This window comes from Chiloscyllium plagiosum, unplaced genomic scaffold, assembly GCF_037043375.1.
Source record: "Chiloscyllium plagiosum isolate Xiang-an unplaced genomic scaffold, Cpla_swu_hap1 HiC_scaffold_28, whole genome shotgun sequence".
In the NCBI taxonomy this organism is placed as follows: domain Eukaryota; kingdom Metazoa; phylum Chordata; class Chondrichthyes; order Orectolobiformes; family Hemiscylliidae; genus Chiloscyllium; species Chiloscyllium plagiosum.
In genome coordinates, this window is record NW_028270166.1 from 969158 (window position 1) to 988463 (window position 19306).

Sequence of the window (19306 nt, forward strand, 5' to 3'; positions counted from 1 at the left end):
TCCCTCTGGGCCAGGAGACCAAGTATCAAGTCCCACTTGCTCTAGAGATGTGTAATATCATCTCTGAATAGGTTGATTAGAAAATATCAAAGCTGTGTCTTTGTGAGGGCTCTGTGTGACACTAGTAGTATCAGCAGGCCTGTGTTTGGGTCCCACTTGCTTCAGCAGCATGTCATAACACTTTTGAACAGATAGATTTTTCTTTAAAATCAAAGAGCCTGGTTGATTAGAAAATAAATTTAAGCTGGGTTCTTGGTGCTCTTGTTGCTAAGTTGTAGTGTCCCTATGTCTGAGTCAGGAATTCAGAGTTCTAGTCCCACTTATGTTGGAGACGTGAAATTACATCTTTGAATAGATTGATTTAAAATACATGCAAAAAGGACCCTTTTGGCACTGCAGTCATGCCGGAATGTATTGGTTCAAGTCCAGCCTGTTTCCCGAAGGTGTATCATAACATGTATGAAGAGGTTGAATTTTTTTTAAAAAATCAGGAGAGATGGTGTAGTGGTAATCCAGAACCCCTAACAAAAGTTCTGGGAACATGGGTTTGACTCCTACCATGGCTGGTTATGAAATATAAATTCAATAAAATCATGCAATAAAATAACTCGTATAATGGTAATCATTCTTGTATGTTGTTACAAAGTTATCTGTTCACTAATTCTGGTAGAGAAGGAAATCTGCCATCCTTGCCTGGTCTGACCTAAATGTGGTTCCAGATACAGCAGTGTGATTTGACTCTTCGCTTATGGGGGGAGTGGTGGGGTAGCGATAATGTCACAGGACTAATAATTCAAAAGCAAACAGAAGCACACATTACTCAGCAGGTCTGGCAGCATCTCTAGAGAGAAAGCAGAGTTCAGTGACTCTTGTTCAGAGCAGAGTTCTCTTCACAGATACTGCCAGATTTGCTGAGTTTCTCCAGTTTTTGTTTTTGCTTGTTTCAGATCTCCATTATCTGCAGTTCTTTGCTTTATATTAATAATCCAGAACACCAGGCTGAGGTTCAGGAAATCTGACTGTGGAGGATGGTGACATTTGAATGCAACAGGAAACTATTGTTGTGGTAATGACAGTGGACTAGTCCATAACCCTAGGCTTTTGAAGTACTTTTGAAGTATAATCACTGTCATAAAGGAAGTTGGCAGCCAATTTCAATACAATAAGTTCCCATAAATAGCAAAGAGCTGATTTCTTGAGAGCACTTATGGCACATTAGTAGTATCCATCCAACCCAGAATGAGTCATAGCATCTCTGAAGAGGTTGATTTAATGAAAATATCAGGGGATGTAGTACCTTGTGGTACTGTCATTGGATTAGTAATCCAGGACATCAGACTATTGTTCTGGGGACACAGGTTTGAATCCCACCATGAGTGGTGGTGAAATTTGAAAGGCTCTTTTAGCACAGTGGTAATGTTATCTATCCAGACAGCCTGGATTCAAGTCCCACCTGCACCAGAGGTGTGTTACAATATATCTGAACAGGTTGATCTAAAATATTTAAGGGCTGAGGTCTTCCTCAGGGTAGGTTGCCTCCTGGATAGAGAAAGGATCTAAAATAAAAGGTGAAAACTGGTGTTTGCTAAACTATAACTTTACAGTAAAGCCTTTGTTTATCTCAAATTCTTTTGCTACCTAATTCAGCATATGGGCATTAGTCTGTTAAACATCTCATTCTTCATTTCTAAGAAGAACCCCAGTTTTTCCGATCTTCTCGTGCTACTAAAGATTGTCATCCAAAATACAATTCGCATAAATCTCAACTCCACCATCTCCAAGTCGTGACAGCCTTCCAAAAATGTGGTACCCAGAACTGAGCACACTATTTCAACTCATCTGACATTTACACCTGTAACTTCAAACAGGAGTCTCTCAATTGGTTAGGTCTTGGGCAGCAATCCTGGCTTATTTTTCTTTCTTTAATCAAAGACCGTGGAATCCATGAGATCAGCTGTCCCATCACAGGCCAGAACTTGTAACCTTTCTCGTATATGACTAGGGTCTATACTAGCTTGCATTTTCAGACTTTGGGCTACTTTGTAAAAGCTGTACCTTGTGTTTTATTATGTATGTGGTAGGCTGTGCAAAGTGTTACTAACTAACAGAGGTGTTATTTTTATTGTAGGCTGTTGCTATGGATGCATTGGCATTGGAGCAGCAACTTCCTGCATATCGATTTTTCACGCAGCAGACTACACAGCCACAGTCTCAGAGTTCCAGTAACCTGGTTCAGAGCTCACAGTCACAGCAGCAAAGTTCTGGCCAACAACAGACAGCTACAATGCCACAATCCCCGCCAATGAACCAAACGCAGGCACCAATAGGAATGGATATTAGCACGGTAAGTAGATGAGTGACATGATGGAGTCAGTAAAATCATTATCTCAGAATATTTAATTAATTAATTTAGATGTATGTAGAAAAGTGCTTCAACAAGAGCTGGAGACTTAAAACAAGTCAAAATCCAAATTTTAGGTGTATCTGCATTGTTTCCTTGGAGAGTAGATAGTAAATTGCTGTTGTGAAACTTCTTGTGAAGTTCTTTCATTTCAAGGTACTGCAATAAATCCAAGTAGTTTTTATGCAGTGGCGATGGTAAATTTGTATGAAAATGTTGTTAGACTACTTGAAGAGACCATGTCCTAGACAGGCCATGATAGATTGGATATGAAACCAAAGAAAGCAGTTATGGTAGTTTCATCAAGACAACACCAGAGATGGAAATAGAAGCTACAAATCTTCTCACAAACTTTGAATAGAAGTTATAAGTTTGTAAAATAGTTTTAAGAATTGATTCCCTAGAGTATGGATGTTCTAATCACTTTGTATTTTTCCTGTTGAGTCAATGACGAAGAGTTATTAATTTAAAATTGAAGAACTAATAAAAGCAAGATAAAAATTGAGTTATTAGTTGCCTCCTTTTGTGCTCTAAACTTGTGTGTTTCTTTCCTGTTCCTGGCCTGCCCCTCCATATGTCGACCTCTGCACCCGACTTCTTTCAACCTCTATTCTCCACTTTTTCTCTCTGTTATACGTTCTCTCTAGTCTGTTTGCACCTTGGTGTATGGTTTAACATCCAAATGTTTTGCTGCATCATTGGTTTCTTGTTTAAAAATTACAATTTAGATGGATGTTTTGTATAATTACCTTATATTGATTACATAGAATTAAATTGCAAATTATATTGAATTGATGAAAGTGTAGCTGCTGCCATACCATAAACCAGCTGAAGGTGGCTCTATAAAAGCAATCACCTGTAATAACCTTCAATAGGAGCTTTGCTGCAGGTCTGTGAATTATGATTTCCATTGTTGGCATTCCTCAGTGTTTGTCATTATGTTGAATGTGGGGCTTTATGTGATCTCTTACTGTGCAGATGGTTTATTTAGAAAGGGATTTAAACTGCTGATGAGACTAAGGTAGTATTGGCTTTCAAGAAGTCAGTGCACTAGTTTGTCTATCATTGTAACTATTGTGCCCATCAGATGCTGCGGTGAATATTATGAAGGTTATTGAATTCTCATGCGTAATACTTCAGATAGTTCTTCATGATTATTTGTCCTTGGAAATCTAGTTTAAAAAGGCTTTTTTTTGTTTTATAGTATGTAAGCATTGCTGTATCCCAAAATGACTTTAAGAAGTTGCTGGTGACTCACTTGGAACTGCTTACACTGTGCACTGGATAGAAACAAAGAACTGAAATAGTCCAGTTTGTTTCTTTTGTGTTGAAAGCTTGAAATACTGTGAGACTTTAACTGGTGCTTTTCAGGCTCTTGTTTACATTTGAAATCTTCCATTTGTAGAACTTCCTTCGTACCCTCAGGATGTATGAAAGCTCTTTGCAAACAACTTAAAGAAATAAAAACTTATGTTTGCCCAGAAGTCTTCACAGCAATCAGACATTGTGCGGGCAATTAAGATAATTTGTAGTCACTGTTGTAATATAAAAAATGTGGCAGCCAATTTGTGCAGCAAGATCCCACAGTAATCCAGAAAATAACCAGATAACCTATTTCAATGAAGATGGTTGAGTGTTAAATTTGGCTTAAGCCAGATCTCTCCTGCTCTTCGTGGAATAAAGTCCTTACGTTGCAAGAAAGTGATACGAAGAATGAGCAGGAAAGCCAAAGCAAAGAATGTGAGCAGATAGAATCTTGAGCCGTGGATAGGAAATAAATTCAGGTGACCATCTGGAAGTAGGGGGCTGGGGGTTAGACTCTAAAGGAGATGTAAGCTGGGAAATGAACAGCAATGAGAGATGGAAGCGCTAAACACAACCGAGAGAGAATGAAAGGAAGGTAGCAAGAGAAAATAAGGAAGAGCCTGTGGTGAGAGCAGGGGTAGCCGAACAGAGCATTGGGGGGGGAATAACAGTGAACAGGGAAGTCATAGACCTGTACAGCATGGAAACAGATCCTTCGGTCCAACTCATCTATGCCAACCAGATATCCTAAATCAGTCTAGTCCCATTTGCCAGCATTTGGCCATTATCCCTCAAAGATCTTTTAATTCATATACTCAGTCAGTTGCCTTTTAAATGTCGAAATTGTACCAACCTCTGTCTCTTCCTTTGGCAGTTCATTCCATACGCTCACCACCCTCTGCGAGAAAAAGTTGCCCTACCGGTCCCTCTTAAATATTTCCCCTCTTATTTTCAACCTATGCACTGTAGTTTTCATCTGCCCCACCCCAGGGAAAATACTTTAGTTATTAATAAAGGCAAATGTACCAAACGCTGCCTTCACTACCCTGTCTACCAGGGATTCCATTTTCAAGGAACAGTAAACCTGTACTCTAAGGTCTTTGTTCAGCAGCACCACCCCCCCCGGATCTTACCTGTATAAGTCATGCCCTGACCTGCCTTTCCAAAATGCAGCACCTCATGTTTATTTTAAAACCTCCATTTGCAAACCCACAACCCATTGGCCCTTCTGATCAAGTTCCCATTGTGTTCTGAGGTAAACTCCTTCGTTGTCCACAAAACCTTCAATTTTGGTGTCATCTGCAAACTTGCTAACCATACCTTTAAATTTCACATCCAAATTCATTATATAAATGACGAAAAGCAATGGTTCTCAGCCCAGTCCTTGTGGCACAGGCCTCCAGTGTGAAAAGCCACCCTCCGTCTTCTACCTTTAAGCCAGTTCTGTATCCAAATGGCTAGTTTTCCTTGTATTCCATGTGATCTAACCTTGCTCACCAGCCTACGCTGAGGAACCTTGTTGAACGCCTTACTGTATAGATCGCGTACATTGCTCTGTCCTCCTCATTCATTAGAGTTTAGAGGGTTGAAGGGAGATCTAATAGAAACTTACAAAATAATGTAAGAGCGGGTGGAAGCTGAAAAGTTGTTTCGGTTTAGCGGGGAGACTAGGACCCGTGGGCATAGCCGTAGAATTAAAGGGTGTCAATTTAGAATGGAAATGAGACATTTCTTCGGCCAGAGTGTAGTGGGCCTGTGGAATTCATTGCCATGGAGCGCAGTGGAGGCTGGGATGTTGGATGTCTTCAAGGCAGAGATTGCTAAATTCTTGATCTCACAAAGAATTAAGGGCTATAGGGGGAGTGCAGGTATGTGGAGTTGAAATGCCCTTCAGCCAGGATTAAATGGTGGAGTGGACTCGATGGGCTGAATGGCCTGCCTTCCACTCCTATGTCTTGGGTATCGATCCTCTTCGTTACTTTTTCAGAAAACTCAAGTCAGTGAGATACAATTTCCCACGTACAAAGCTATGATGACTATCCCTAAACAGTACTTGCCTTTCCAAATACATGTAAACCCTGTCCCTCAGGATGCCCTCCAAATATTTGCCCACCAATGATGTCAGGCCCACTGGTCTATAATTCCCTGACTTTTCCTTACCACCTTTCTTAAATAGTGGCACCACATTAGCCAACCTCCAGTCTTCTAGCACCTCACCCATGGCTAATGATGATACAAATATCTGAGCAAGGGGCCCAGTAATCATTTGTCTAGCTTCCCACAGAGTTCAAGGGTACACCTGATCAGGTCATGTGGTTTTATCCACCTTTATGTATTTCAAGACATTCACTGCTACCTCCAGTGTAATATGGACATTTTTCAAGATGTTGCTGTTCATTCACCCATGTTCTCTTTTGTCCATATCTTTCTCCACAGTAAACACTGATGCAAAATACTTGTTTAGTATCTCCCCCACCTCTTGTGTCCTTGCTGATATTTAAGGGGCTCTATTGTCTCCCTAGTTATTCTTTTATCCTTAATGTATTTGTAGCATCCCTTTGGAATCTCCTTAAGCTTATTTGCCAAAGCTATCACGTCTTCTTCTTGCCCTCCTGATTTCCCCAAGTATACTCCTATTGTCTTTATATTCTTCCAGGGAACCACCCGATCTCTGCTGTCTATACCTGACGTGTGCTTCCTTATTTTTGACCAAAACCTCAATTTCTCTAGTCATCCAGCATTCCCTATATCCACCAGCCTTGCCCTTCTCCCTAACAGGAACATACTATCTCTGGACTCTCATCTCATTTTTGAAGGCCTCCCATTTTCCAGCTGTTCATTTACAGTGGAAACTCAATTATCCGAACGAGATGGGCGGGCACTATTTCGTTCAGATAATCGATTATTCGGAAAATCGATTAAATGCCTTCCCTCTGGGACTGGGAGTTTTTAAAGTCTGCTCCCTGGTCAGGAGACTGCAGCAGCAAGCGAGATGACGCCCCCCCCCCACCCTCTCTCGTTTTTTTTCTCTCTCTCTCTTCTCTTCCCCCCCCCCCCCAGCACAAAGTCCGCAAGCCCTCGACCCAGTCCAACTCTTCCCCCTCCCCCCCCCCCCCACCACTCCTAACCTGGTCCAACCATGTCCATATTACACTGGAGGTAGCAGTGAATGTCTTTAAATACATAAAGGTGGAAAAAACCACATGACCTGATCAGGTGTACCCTTGAACTCTTGGGAACCTGAGCAAAGTGTGCAATTCCCCGCCCCCAACACAGCCCCCTCAACTCCATCCCCGGCCCCTCTCCGGGGCAGCTGGACTGTATACCAACAACAAGACTGCTGCTGCTGCCGCTGCTGCCTTTGTGGGGTAAGTCTCCAAATAGCGCACGCGCACATACACACAATTTTTACTGCAGTTTTTTTGACAGGTTCCATGTTTGCCTTGTACAGGACAATATTGGAGAGATTATTCCTGGGAAGGGGGCGGGGTTAGGGCACACCCCTTTGTAGAACTCCAGGGAAAGTGTAGTGAGAGAGAGAGGGTGGGAGGTTAGTCATTTAGAGTCGGTGCCTGTTTAATCACTGTAAACAAAAGACGTGATCACTGCTGGAAACACGTCTTTGATGTAATGTTTCTATCGGGACCTCAAGATCTCCTTCGGATAATCCGATTTTTGGATAATTGGTATTCAGATAATCGCGTTTCCTCTGTACCTGCAAACATCTGCCCCAGTCAACTTTTGAAAGTTCTTGCCTAATACTATCAAAATTGTGCAAAATAGTTAGTCAGTGGGGCAGAGGAAAGAGTGAGCAACAGATAAAGTGAGCGTGGAGTGGTTGTGACAGAAGGTGGGAGGAAACATGAGGGAAGTTGAATAGAACATGTGAGTGAAGAAGAATGCCAGCAGGGCCTGTGCGAGAGAGGGTGGTGGGTGCAAGCTGAAGAGAGAGAGCTCTGTATCATAGTACCACTTTGTTCCTCAGATTCTCTTACTGCAGTGTTAATTGGAACCAATCTCTAACATTTTCACATAAAAAGGATGGAATCCCTAAAACTCCACTCAGGTGGATAGAACTTGTAAGAAGGCCTATGATGTATTAGCGTTCATTAGCAGAGGGATTGAATTCAAGAGTCGTGAGGTGATGTTGCAGCTGTACAGGACCTTGGTAAGGCCACATTTGGAGTACTGTGTGCAGTTCTGGTTGCCTCATTTTAGGAAAGATGTGGAAGCTTTGGAGAGGGTGCAGAGGAGATTTACCAGGATGTTGCCTGGAATGAAGAATAGGTCGTATGAGGATAGGTTGAGAGTGCTAGGCCTTTTCTCATTGGAACGGAGAAGGATGAGGGGTGACTTGATAGAGGTTTATAAGATGATCAGGGGAATAGACAGAGTAGACAGTCAGAGACTTTTTCCCCGGGTACAACAGAGTGTTACAAGGGGACATAAATTTAAGGTGAAGGGTGGAAGGTATAGGGGGGATGTCAGGGGTAGGTTCTTTACCCACAGAGTGATGGGGGCATGGAATGCGCTGCCTGTGGGAGTGGCAGAGTCAGAATCATTGGTGACCTTTAAGCAGCAATTGAATAGGTACATGGATAGGTGCTTAAGCTAGGACAAATGTTCGGCACAACATCATGGGCCGAAGGGCCTGTTCTGTGCTGTATTGTTCTATATTCCTGGTTGATATTTTGATTCGTTGTTTGTCTCAGATAGCTGTGAACTAATTTTAATGGAAACAAGGACTTGAAAATAGTTATAGTAGCATATTTTCTTGCATCCACTCAGCCCAAGTTGTTATACTCTGCTTGCTCAGCAGTCGCTCTTAACTCTGTGTTGTTCTGTAGGCTTCCCTCCATCAGTACCGCAGTAATGCTGGATCTCCAGCCAACCAGTCTCCCACCTCCCCTGGATCCAATCAAGGCTTCTCTCCAGGCAGCTCCCCTCAAGTAAGGGAACCTTTGCTTCCAGAGCTTAACTGTTGTGACTAATTGATAATTGCAATGATACTGTCCCATCTTTGCCCATGTCACAATTTGCTTTGTCACTCTCCATCACCATGTGGCTGTTTACCATGGACTGTTTCTGAGCATTTTTAATCTTCCCATTGCCACCTGTTTTGGTGTGTATGTGACTATATGACTCTACACATCTGCATGATTCTGTGTGCATGCATGTCATATGCATGTATGTGAGTGATTCGATCAGCCTGTTACATTGATTTTTGGGTTTATGGAAGAATGTCCCAGTTTCTTGAAATCAAAAGATGGTTCCGACAGAATGAATGACTAGGAGCCTGAAATTTATTTTGAGTTAAAGCTTCACAGCTGAGGGAACATGCCCTGGGAAGAGAGAGCATGAGCAGGTGAATATATGAGGCATCCACGACAGAAGCGTGATTGTAAACTTGAGCAAGCACAAGCTCTCTGCTCTAGGAGAGAGTTGTGAAACAAGAATGGGTATGGTCACAGAATTAATGGATATTCTCTGTGCCTCCAAATAGTGAGACAGAAATAGAGGTGCAAATGTGCATGGAAATCATGGAGATTTGTAAGAAATAGAGAGAGAGATGATCTTGTAGGACATTAATACCCCATATATCAAATGAAGAAGGAGAACGCTTTTCTGAAACATGTTTTGAAATCCCCTGATCTTTATGTTCTTGGTTTAACTCGGGAGGCATTTTGGACCTGATGCTGAGAATGAGATGGACTAAATGGACCAAATGTCTGTAGAGGAACAATTGGGTAAGAGTATTGTTATGGACCAGGCCAGAACCCCTCAGAACATTTTAAGGGAGCCCAAATGATAACTTTTCTCGTTGCTTTTGGCAGATGTAAGGTGGATATTCCAAAAGTGATGCTGCTGGTCAGACGACTTGGCTTCAAGTAATACAGCAGTTATTTACACAACACCAAGTAAAACGCAAGCAAAAGAAAACAGAATTTAGAATAACAAGTACTTGAAAACCCAACCAACACAATATCCCCACAATGTGACAAAAGAGCTGTCCCAATTTCCTGCAACATCTCCATAAACACACCCCTTGGCAAAAAGGTAAATTCAAATATAGGTTCTTACAGGAGAGATGTTAGAGAATCAGCCAGAAACATCTGTTGAATCAGGGAACCTTTTTACCCAGCAGCTTTCTTTGACCAGCTTTGAACAGACTGCTTGCTAAAACCAAACCAGGAAAAAAACTGAACTGGGAGAACTAGCCACTCCTCTTTCATTGGGCAAGTGTTTTCCCTATTGTTGCCTTACACAGGAGATGTGGACTTTGTTGCTAGGCCAGCATTTATTTTCAATTCCTGATTATATCTGGGGACGGTGGTAGCACTGAAGTCGATTTGGTCTGAGTGCATCCACTGTGTAATTGGGGCAGGATTTTGAGCGTTCAGCACTGAACAAGTGGCGCCATATTTCCAACTCAGCATGGTATGTGGCTTGGAGAGGAACTTGTCCTTCTTGGTGAAAGCAGTGATGGGTTTGCTGCCTGAAGAGCCTTTGTGAGTTTCTGCAATGCATCATGCAGATGGTACACACTGTTGGTACTCTATGTCAGTGGTGTTGGGAGGGAATGTTTGTGGATGTGGTGCCAATCAAGTAGACTGCTTTGTTCTCTATGCTGTCAACTGTGTTGAATGTTGTTGAAGCTGCACTCATCTAGGCAATTGGGGAGTATTTCATCACACTTAACTTGATGCAGTTCTTGCAGCTACAGTATTTATGTGGCAGTCCAGTTTAGTCTTGTGGTAACATCAGGGTATTGATAGTGCAGGATTCAGCAATTGTAATACCATTGAACATCATGGAGCAATGGCTTAATTCTCTCTTGTTGGAGATGACCGTTGTCTGGCATTTGTGTGATGTGAAAGTTAACTGCCACTTGTCAGCCCAAGCCTGGATAGGGACTTCCATTGTAGAGGAACCAGACCAGTGATTCCACAGTCAATGTCTCTTCAAGGCTGTTGCCTCCCTGATGCCAGGGTGTTAGAATGACCGCAAGACAGCCTTCAGGGGGAGCATGATCAACATTGGCACCAATGACTTGGGTAACAATGGAAATGAAATCAGAAAGCACATTGCAAAGGTCTATGCAGAAGGTTGTGAGAATGAGGTTGGAAAGCAGATTTCATCAGGCTGGCAGAGATAATAGACAATAGGTGCAGGAGTAGGCCATTCTGCCCTTCGAGCCTGCACCACCATTCAATATGATCATGGCTGATCATCCTTAATCAGTATCCTGTTCCTGCCTTACCTCCATAACTCTTGATTCCACTATCCTTGAGAGCTCTATCCAACTCTTAGATAATGGCCTACTGGTATTATCGCTATACTGTTAAACCAGAGATCCAAGCAATGTTCTTGTGACTCGGGTTCAAATCCTGCCATGGCAGCTGATAGGATTTGAATTCAATAATAATCTGGAAATAAGAGCCCAGTAATGATCATTAAACCATTATCGATTTTTGGAAAAATCCATGTAGCTCACTAAAGAAAAGGAAAATTGCATCATTTTTTCAGCTTTGCCCTACATGTGACTCCAGACCTGCAGAAATGTGGTCAACTCTTAAGTACACTCTGGGCAATTAAGAATGTGCAACAAATGCTGGTCTAGTCAGTAATGCCCACATTCCTTGAATGACTTTAAAAGAAGATTGTGGGGACAAGGTCAGAAAGTAGATTTCAGTGGGTTTGATAGGAGAGTGAAAGAAATTTTGAGATTGTGTCTTTCCATGCCAGTGAGTATCAAAAGAGGAGAATGGAGTGATTGCTAGAAACCTACTTTAGAAGGGTGGTAATTTCTGGGGCACTGGGACTGGTTCTAGGGAAACTGGAACCTATATGACCAGATGGTCTATATATGACAGGGCCAAGATAAATATCTTTGCAGAGAGATTCGTTAGAACGGTTGAGGATTTAAGCAAGATTGGCAGGGAGGTGGGAACCTAAGGGCAAGTTCAGAGCATGGAATAGGATGCAGAAATTCAGCGAATATCTCTGCTGCTTCTGCTTTTCGGGAGTGAAAGGCTATAAAGTGCAGGAATTTGGCAGTATCAAAATGCACATTTGCGATGCAAGGAGTATACAAAAACTGAGGGCATAGGTCAACGCATAACTTGATAGCATAGCTACACCAAAGGGGAGGCAAGAAGACAGCTCATTATTACCGGATTTCAAGTTTTCAGGCGAATAGAGAAGGGGATTTAAAAATTGTGATGTATTATACTTAAAGATCCTGGAGAGTGATACTGAACAAAAAAACCTTGGAGTGCACATCATAGTTCCTTGAAAGTAGAGTCACAAGTAGCCAGAATAGTGAAGGTGGTGTTTGGGTATGCTTGCCTTTATTGGTCAGTGCAATGAGTATAGAGCTGGGAGGTCATGTTGTGGCTGTACAAGACGTTGGTTAGGCCACTTGTGGAATACTGCATTCAATTCTAGTCTCCCTCTGATAGGAAGGATGTTGTGAAACTTGAAAGGGTGAATAGCCAAGGTCTTTTTTCCTGGGATAGCAGGGCATATGTTTAAGGTGAGAGGGGAAAGATTTAAAAGGGACTTAAGGGGCAACTTTTTCTCTCATACACTGTTTGGAATGAACTGCCAGAGGAAGTGGTAGAGACTGGTACAATTACAACATGAAAAGGCAACTGAAATGGGTACACTAATAGGGAAGGTTTAGAGGGATAGGGCCAAATGCTGGCAGATGGGACTCAATTGATTTTGAGGTGTAGTGGACAGCGAAGGTTACCTTGGATTACAACAGGATTTTGATCAGATGGGCCAATGGCTGAGGCAGAAACCCACCCCAGTCTCTTCCCTGGGGTGGAGAAAGTCCAGAACTAGAGAGCATAGGTTTAAGGTCAGAGAGGAAAGCTTTAAAAGAGACCTATGGGGCAACTGTTTCACACACACAGCGGTGTGTGTGTGGAATGGGCTGCCAAAGGAAATGGTGGAGGCCAGTACAATTACCTTATTCCGCCAATCAGGATGTTGGTTTGAAATGTATGTACTTGAATGCTAGGAGCATCCAGAATAAAGTGAGTTAACTTGCAACATGGGTTGGTACCTAGGATTTCAATGTTGTGGCCATTTCAAAGACATGGCTAGAGGAGGGACAGGAATGGTTGTTGCAGATTCCAGGATTTCGATGTTTCAGCAAGAACAGACAAGATGGTAAAAGAGGCGGGGGTGTGGTATTGTTAATCAACGGTAGTAATACAGCAGCTGAGATAATGTTTGAGGACTCATTCACTGCTGTAGTTTGGGCTGAGGTTAGAAACAGGAAAGGAGAGGTCACCCTGTTGGGAGTTTTCTGTCGGCCTCTGAATCGTTCCAGGGATGTAAAGCAAAAGATAACAAAGATGATTCTCGATAGGAGCAAGAGTAACAGGGTAGTTGTTATGGGGGACTTTAACATCCCCAATATTGACTGGGAATATATAGTTCAAGTAGTTTAGATGGGTCAGTTTTTGTGCAATGTGTGCAGGTGGGCTTTCTAACACAGTATATAGACAGGCCAACAAGGGGAGATTTGATACTAGGGAATGAACTCAGTCAGATGTTAGATTTGGAGGCAGGTGAGCATATTGGCGATAGTGACACAATTCGGTTATGTTTACTTTAGCGATGGAAAGGGAAGAATTATAGCGGGGGAAAAGCAATTATGATGTAATTAGGCAAGATTTAGGATGGGGAAGGAAACTGCAGGGGATGGACACACTTGAAATGTGGAGCTTATTCAAGAAACAGCTACTGCAGTTCCTTGATAAGTATCTATCTATCAGGCAGGGAGGTAGTTGTCGAGAGAGAGAGAGACAGCAGTGGTTTACTAAAGAAGTTGAAGCTCTTGTCAAGAGGAAGAGGAAAGCTTATGTGAGGATGAGGCGTGAAGACTCAGGGGGCTCGAGGTTTATAAGTTAGCCAGAAAAGATCTTAAGAAAGGGCGAGAAGAGCCGGGAGGGAACATGAGAAGTTGTTGGTGGATAGGATCAAGGAAAACCCTAAGGCCTTCTATAGGTATATCAGGAATAAAAGAATGACTCGAGTAAGATTCGGGCCGAAGATAATCGTAGAAACTTGTGTGGGCAATCTGAGGGCATAAGCGTTTAATAAATACTTTTTGTCAATATTCACTTTGGAAAAGGGCAATGTTAGTGAGAATACAGAGATACAGGCTACAAGATTAGATGGGATTGCAGTTGACAAAGAGGAGGTTTTAGCAATTTTGGAAGATCTGAAAATAGATAAGACTCCTGGGTCGGATGGAATTTATCCTCGGATTCTCTGGGAAGTTAGGGAGGAGATTGCAGAGCCTCTGGATTTGATCTTTATGTCATCATTGTCGACAGGAGTAGTGCCAGAAGATTGGAAGATAGCAAATGTTGTTCCCTTCTTCAAGAAGGGGAATCGGGACAACCCTTGTAATTATAGACCAGTGAGCCGTACTTCGGTTGTGGGTAAGGTGTTGGAAAAGGTTATAAAAGATAGGATTTATAATCATCTGGAAAGGAATAATTTGATTAGGGATAGTCAACACAGTTTTGTGAAGAGAAGGTCATTCCTCACTAACATTGAGCTCTTCGAGAAGGTGACAAAACAGGTGAATGAAGGTAAACTGGTTGATGCGGTGTATATGGACCTCAGTAAGGCGTTTGATAAGGTTCCACATAGTAGGCTATTGCACAAAATATTTGAGGAGAAAGTGAGGACTGCAGATGCTGGAGATCAGAGCTGAAAATGTGTTGCTGGAAAAGCGCAGCAGGTCAGGCAGCATCCAAGGAGCAGGAGAATCGACGTTTCAGGCATGAGCCTGAAGAAGGGCTCATGCCCAAAACGTCGATTCTCCTGCTCCTTGGATGCTGCCTGACCTGCTGCTCTTTTCCAGCAACACATTTTCAACTATTGCACAAAATACAAAGTTTCAAGATTGAAGGTGATTTAGTGGTTTGGATCAGAAATTGGCTAACTGAAAGAAGACAGAGGGTGGTGGTTGATGGGAGATGTTCATCTTGGAGTTCAGTTACTAGTGGCATACCGCAAGTATCTGTTTTGTGACCACATGATCTGGATGTGGGTGTAGAAGGATGGGTTAGTAAATTTTAGTGTAATCTGCAAAGTTACTAACTGTACCTCTTGTGCTCACGTCCAAATCTTTTATGTGAGTGACGAAAAGTAGTGGTCAGAGCACCCGATCCTTGTGACACTCCACTGGTCACAGGTCTCCATTCTGAAAAACAACCCTCCACCACCACCCTCTGTTCTTCTACCTTTCAGCCAGTTCTGTATCCAAGTGGCTAGTCCTCCCTGTATTCCATGAGATCTAACCTTGCTCACCAGTCTCCCATGGGGAACCTTGTGGAACGCCTTACTGATGTCCATATAGATCACATCTACTGCTCTGCCCTCTTTCTCCTCTTTGTTACTACTTCAAAAAAACTCAGTTAAGTTTCTGAGACATGATTTCCCACGCACAAAGCTATGTTGACTATCCCGAATCAGTTCTTGCGTTTCCAAATACATGTACATCCTGTCCTTCAGGATTCCCTCCAACAACTTGCCCACCACCGAGGTCAGGCTCACCGGTCTATAGTTCCCTGGCTTGTCCTTACCACCCTTCTTAAACAGTGGCACCACGTTTGCCAACCTCCAGTCTTCCAGCACCTCACCTGTGATTATTGATGATACAAATATCTCAGCAAGAGGCCTAGCAATCACTTCTGTAGCTTCCCACAGTGTTCTAGGGGACACCTGATCAGGTCCTGGGGATTTATCCACCTTTATGTGTTTCAAGATATCCAGCACTTCCTCCTCTGTAATCTGGACATTTTTCAAGATGTCACCATCTATTTCCCTCCAGTCCATATCTTCCATATCCTTTTCCACAGTAAATACTGATGCAAAATGCTCATTTAGTATCTCCCCCATTTTCTATGGCTCCACACAAAGGCTGCCTTGCTGATCTTTGAGGGGCCCTATTCTCTCCCTAGTTACCCTTTTGTCCTTCATGTATTTGTAAAACCCTTTGGATTCTCCTTAATTCTATTTGCCAAAGCTATCTCATGTCCTCTTTTTGACCACCTGATTTCCCTCTTAAGTACACTCCTGTTTCCTTTATACTCTTCTAAGGATTCACTTGATCTATCCTGTCTATACCTGACATATACTTCCTCCTTTTTCTTAACCAAACCCTCAATTTCTTTAGTCATCCAGCATTCCGTATACCTTCCAGCCTTCCCTTTCACCCTGACTCCTCTGGCAGCTCATTCCATTCACACACCACCCTCTGAATGAAAAGTTTGTTCCTAAGGTCCCTTTTATATCTTTCCCCTCTTGCCATAAACTTATGCCCTTAGTTTTGGACTCTTCCCCACCCTACAAAAAAGAACTTGGATATTCAGCCTATCCCTGCCCCTCAAAACTCTATAAGGTCATCCCTCAGCCTCCAATGCTCCAGAGAAAATAGCCCAGCCTGTTCAACCTCTCCCTACAGCTCAAACCTCCAACCCTGGCAACATTGTTTGTAAATCTTTTCTGCACCCTCTCAAGTTTAGCGACATCCTTCCTGTGGAAGGGTAACCAGAATTGTATGCCATAATGACCTCTCTAATGCACAGCCGCAACTTGAAGTCCTAGCTCGTATACTCAGTGTTCTACCTAATGAAGACAAGCATGCCAAATGTTGCCTTTGCCACCCTGTCTACCTGTGACTTCTATATTCACATCCAAATCATTTATATAAATGACAAAAAACAGTGGACCTAGCACCAATTTTTGTGGCACAATGCTGGTCACAGGTCTCTAATCTGAAAAACCACCCTCTACTATTACCCCGGCTCCTGCCTTCGAGCCAATTTTGTACCTAGTTGGCTAATTTGCTTACCTATCCACCATGCAGAAACTTGTCAAACGCTTTGCTGAAGTCCAACTAGACAGCATTGACTGCTCTGCCCTCATCAATCGTCTTTGTTACTTCTTCAAAATCAAGTTAGTGAGACACAACTTTCCATGCACAAAGCTATGTTGACTGTCCCTAATCAGTCCTTGCCTTTCCAAATACATGTAAATCCTGTTCCTCAGAATTCCTTCCAACAGCATAGCCAGCACCGACATAAGGCTCACCAATCTCCAATTCCCTGTTTTTTTTCTTAGCACTTTTCTTAAATAATGAGGCCACATTAACCAATTTCCAGTCTTCTGGCACCTCACATGTCGCTGTCGATGATATAAATATCTCAGCAAGGAGCCCAGTAATCTCTTCCCTAGCTTACCACAAAGTTCTGGGAAATACCTGATCGGGTTGCAGAGATTTATCTACATTTATGCATTTAAGACACCTCGCACCACCTCTTCTGTAATATGAACTCTTTTCAAGACAGGGCTGTTTATTTCCCCAAGTTCCCTCGCTTCCATGTCCTGCTCTACAGTAAATACCGATGTGAAATTTTGGTTTAGTATCTCCGCCATCTCTTCTGTTTCCACACATGGATGGCCATGTTGATCTTTAAGCAACCCTATTCTCTCCCTAGTTATTCTTGCCTTTATTGTACTTACAGAAACTCTCAATTCTCTGTAACTCTACTTACCAAAGCTATCTCATGTCCCCTTTTTGCTCTCTTAATTTCCCTCTTAAGTGTAATCCTTTTGCCATTACAGTCCTCAATGATTCACTCAATCTCAGCTCTCGAGCCCTGACATATGCCTCTTTTTATTTTCTTGATCAGAGCCCCAATTTCTGTAGTCATCCAGCATTTCCTACACCTACCAGCCTTGTCCTTCATACTTACAGGAACATATTGTTTCTGAACTCTCGTTATCTCATTTCTAAAGGCCGCCCACTTCCCAACCATCCTTAATCTACCCTAGTCAACTTTCGAAAGTTCCTGTCTAATACCATCAGAGTCAAAACTTTAAATTTAAAACTTTAACTCTTTGATCAGTTCTATCTGTTTCCATAACTATTTTAAAATTAACAAAATTATGATAACTGGCCCCAAGTGCTCACCTGCTGACACCTCAGACGCTTCCCCTGCCTTATTTCCCAACAGAAGGTCAAGTATTGCTCCTACAATCTCACATTGAATAAGAAAGTTTTCTTGTATACGCTTAATAAATTCCTCCCCATCCAAGCCCTTAACATTCTGACAGTCCCAGTCTATGTTTGAAAAGTTAAAATCCCGTACTATTGCAATTCTATTATTCTTGCAGGTAACCGAGATATCCCTGCATTTTGTTTCTCAATTTCTCATTGACTGTTGAGAGGCCTATAATGCAATCCCAACAACGTGATCATCCCTTTCTTATTTCTCAGTTCCACCAGTATAACCTTACTGGAAGATCTCTCAGGAATTCTCTACCCCCCCCCCCCCCCCCCCCCCGCGCACAAGTACAGTTAAAATGTTATCCTGAACCAAAAATGCCACCCTCCCTGCTCTCTTGCCACCATTTCCATCGTTCCAATAGCATCTTTAACCCAGTACAATAAACTGCCAATCTTGTCCATCCCTGAGCCATGTCTCTAGTTGTTATGATATCCCAGTCCCATATTCCTCATTATGCCCTAAGTTCATCTGCCTTACCTCTTTATCAGTCTTACCTCGTTCTCATCCTTGCTCTTTTCTGCCTTGACTATGTGATTTGTGCCTTTTATCTACTGTACCAGCCTCAGCCTTTTCTCTTTTCTCACTATTGCTTTGGTCCCCCCCCCCGTTACTAATTTTAAGCCTCCCAAGTAGCGTTAGCAAATTTCCCCGCAAAGATATTGGTCCCCTTCCAATTCAGGTGGGCACCCATCCCTGTATTACAGGTCATTTCTACTCCTGAAGAGATCCCAGTGATCCAAAAATGTGATTTCTTGTCCCCTGCACAGCAGCTCAGTCACTCATTCATCTGATCTATCCTACTGTTCCTATTCTCCCGAACATATGGCACCAGTTCAGATATTACTCACCTTGAAGACCTACTTTTTAACCTCCTGCCTAGTTTCCAATATTCTCTCTTCAGAACCTCACCCTTTTCCTACCTGTGTCGTTGGAGCCACTATGCACAGCAACCTCCTGCTGGTGACGTTCCCCCACCCTTGCTCTTGTCAATTCCTTGTTACCTGTAACTGGCACTCCAACTGATTCATGTAGTCCAATACAAACCGCAACCAAACACTGACATAGTCTTCAGGAGCATTCAAATTCTCCCTGTTTACCCGTATCTGACAGGAGAAGCACATCACCCTACTAAAAGTCATTTCTGCCCCTTTAACAAGCTGCTGATCCAGAAATTGCCAAAAAGCAAATAAAACACACTTTGCTCAAAATTGCAGAGTTAGCACATTCTTACTGCTCAAAAACACTGCTCTGGGATAACAATGCTAAACCTTAATATTAAAAGTCAGTCGAGACAGATCCCAATCTAAACATGACCAAAACAAAACCTCACCGTACTACATTTCGTAGAATCCCTCCAGTGTGGAAGCAGGCCATTGGGCCGATTGAGTCCACACAAACCCTCCAATGAGCACATCTTCCCTTCCTATCGCCATAATCCTGCATTTTCCTTAGCTAATCCATCTAGCCTTCAGATCGCCTGATTCTAATGGCAATT

At 42.6% G+C, this 19306-nt stretch overlaps 1 protein-coding gene across 4 annotated transcripts in view; it reads left to right on the top strand.

The window, feature by feature from the left end:
• Positions 1 to 19306, top strand: part of LOC122565518 (CREB-regulated transcription coactivator 1-like) — a 158355-nt gene that overhangs the window by 81221 nt on the left and 57828 nt on the right. For 3 of the 4 annotated variants that reach the window (XM_043721564.2, XM_087975865.1, XM_043721566.2), the window contains 2 exons: positions 2129 to 2344; positions 8554 to 8655. In XM_043721564.2, coding sequence (XP_043577499.1) covers positions 2129 to 2344; positions 8554 to 8655 — 318 coding nt within the window. The remainder of the gene's footprint in view (positions 1 to 2128; positions 2345 to 8553; positions 8656 to 19306) is intronic. The other variant, XM_043721565.2, reaches the window with a different exon arrangement.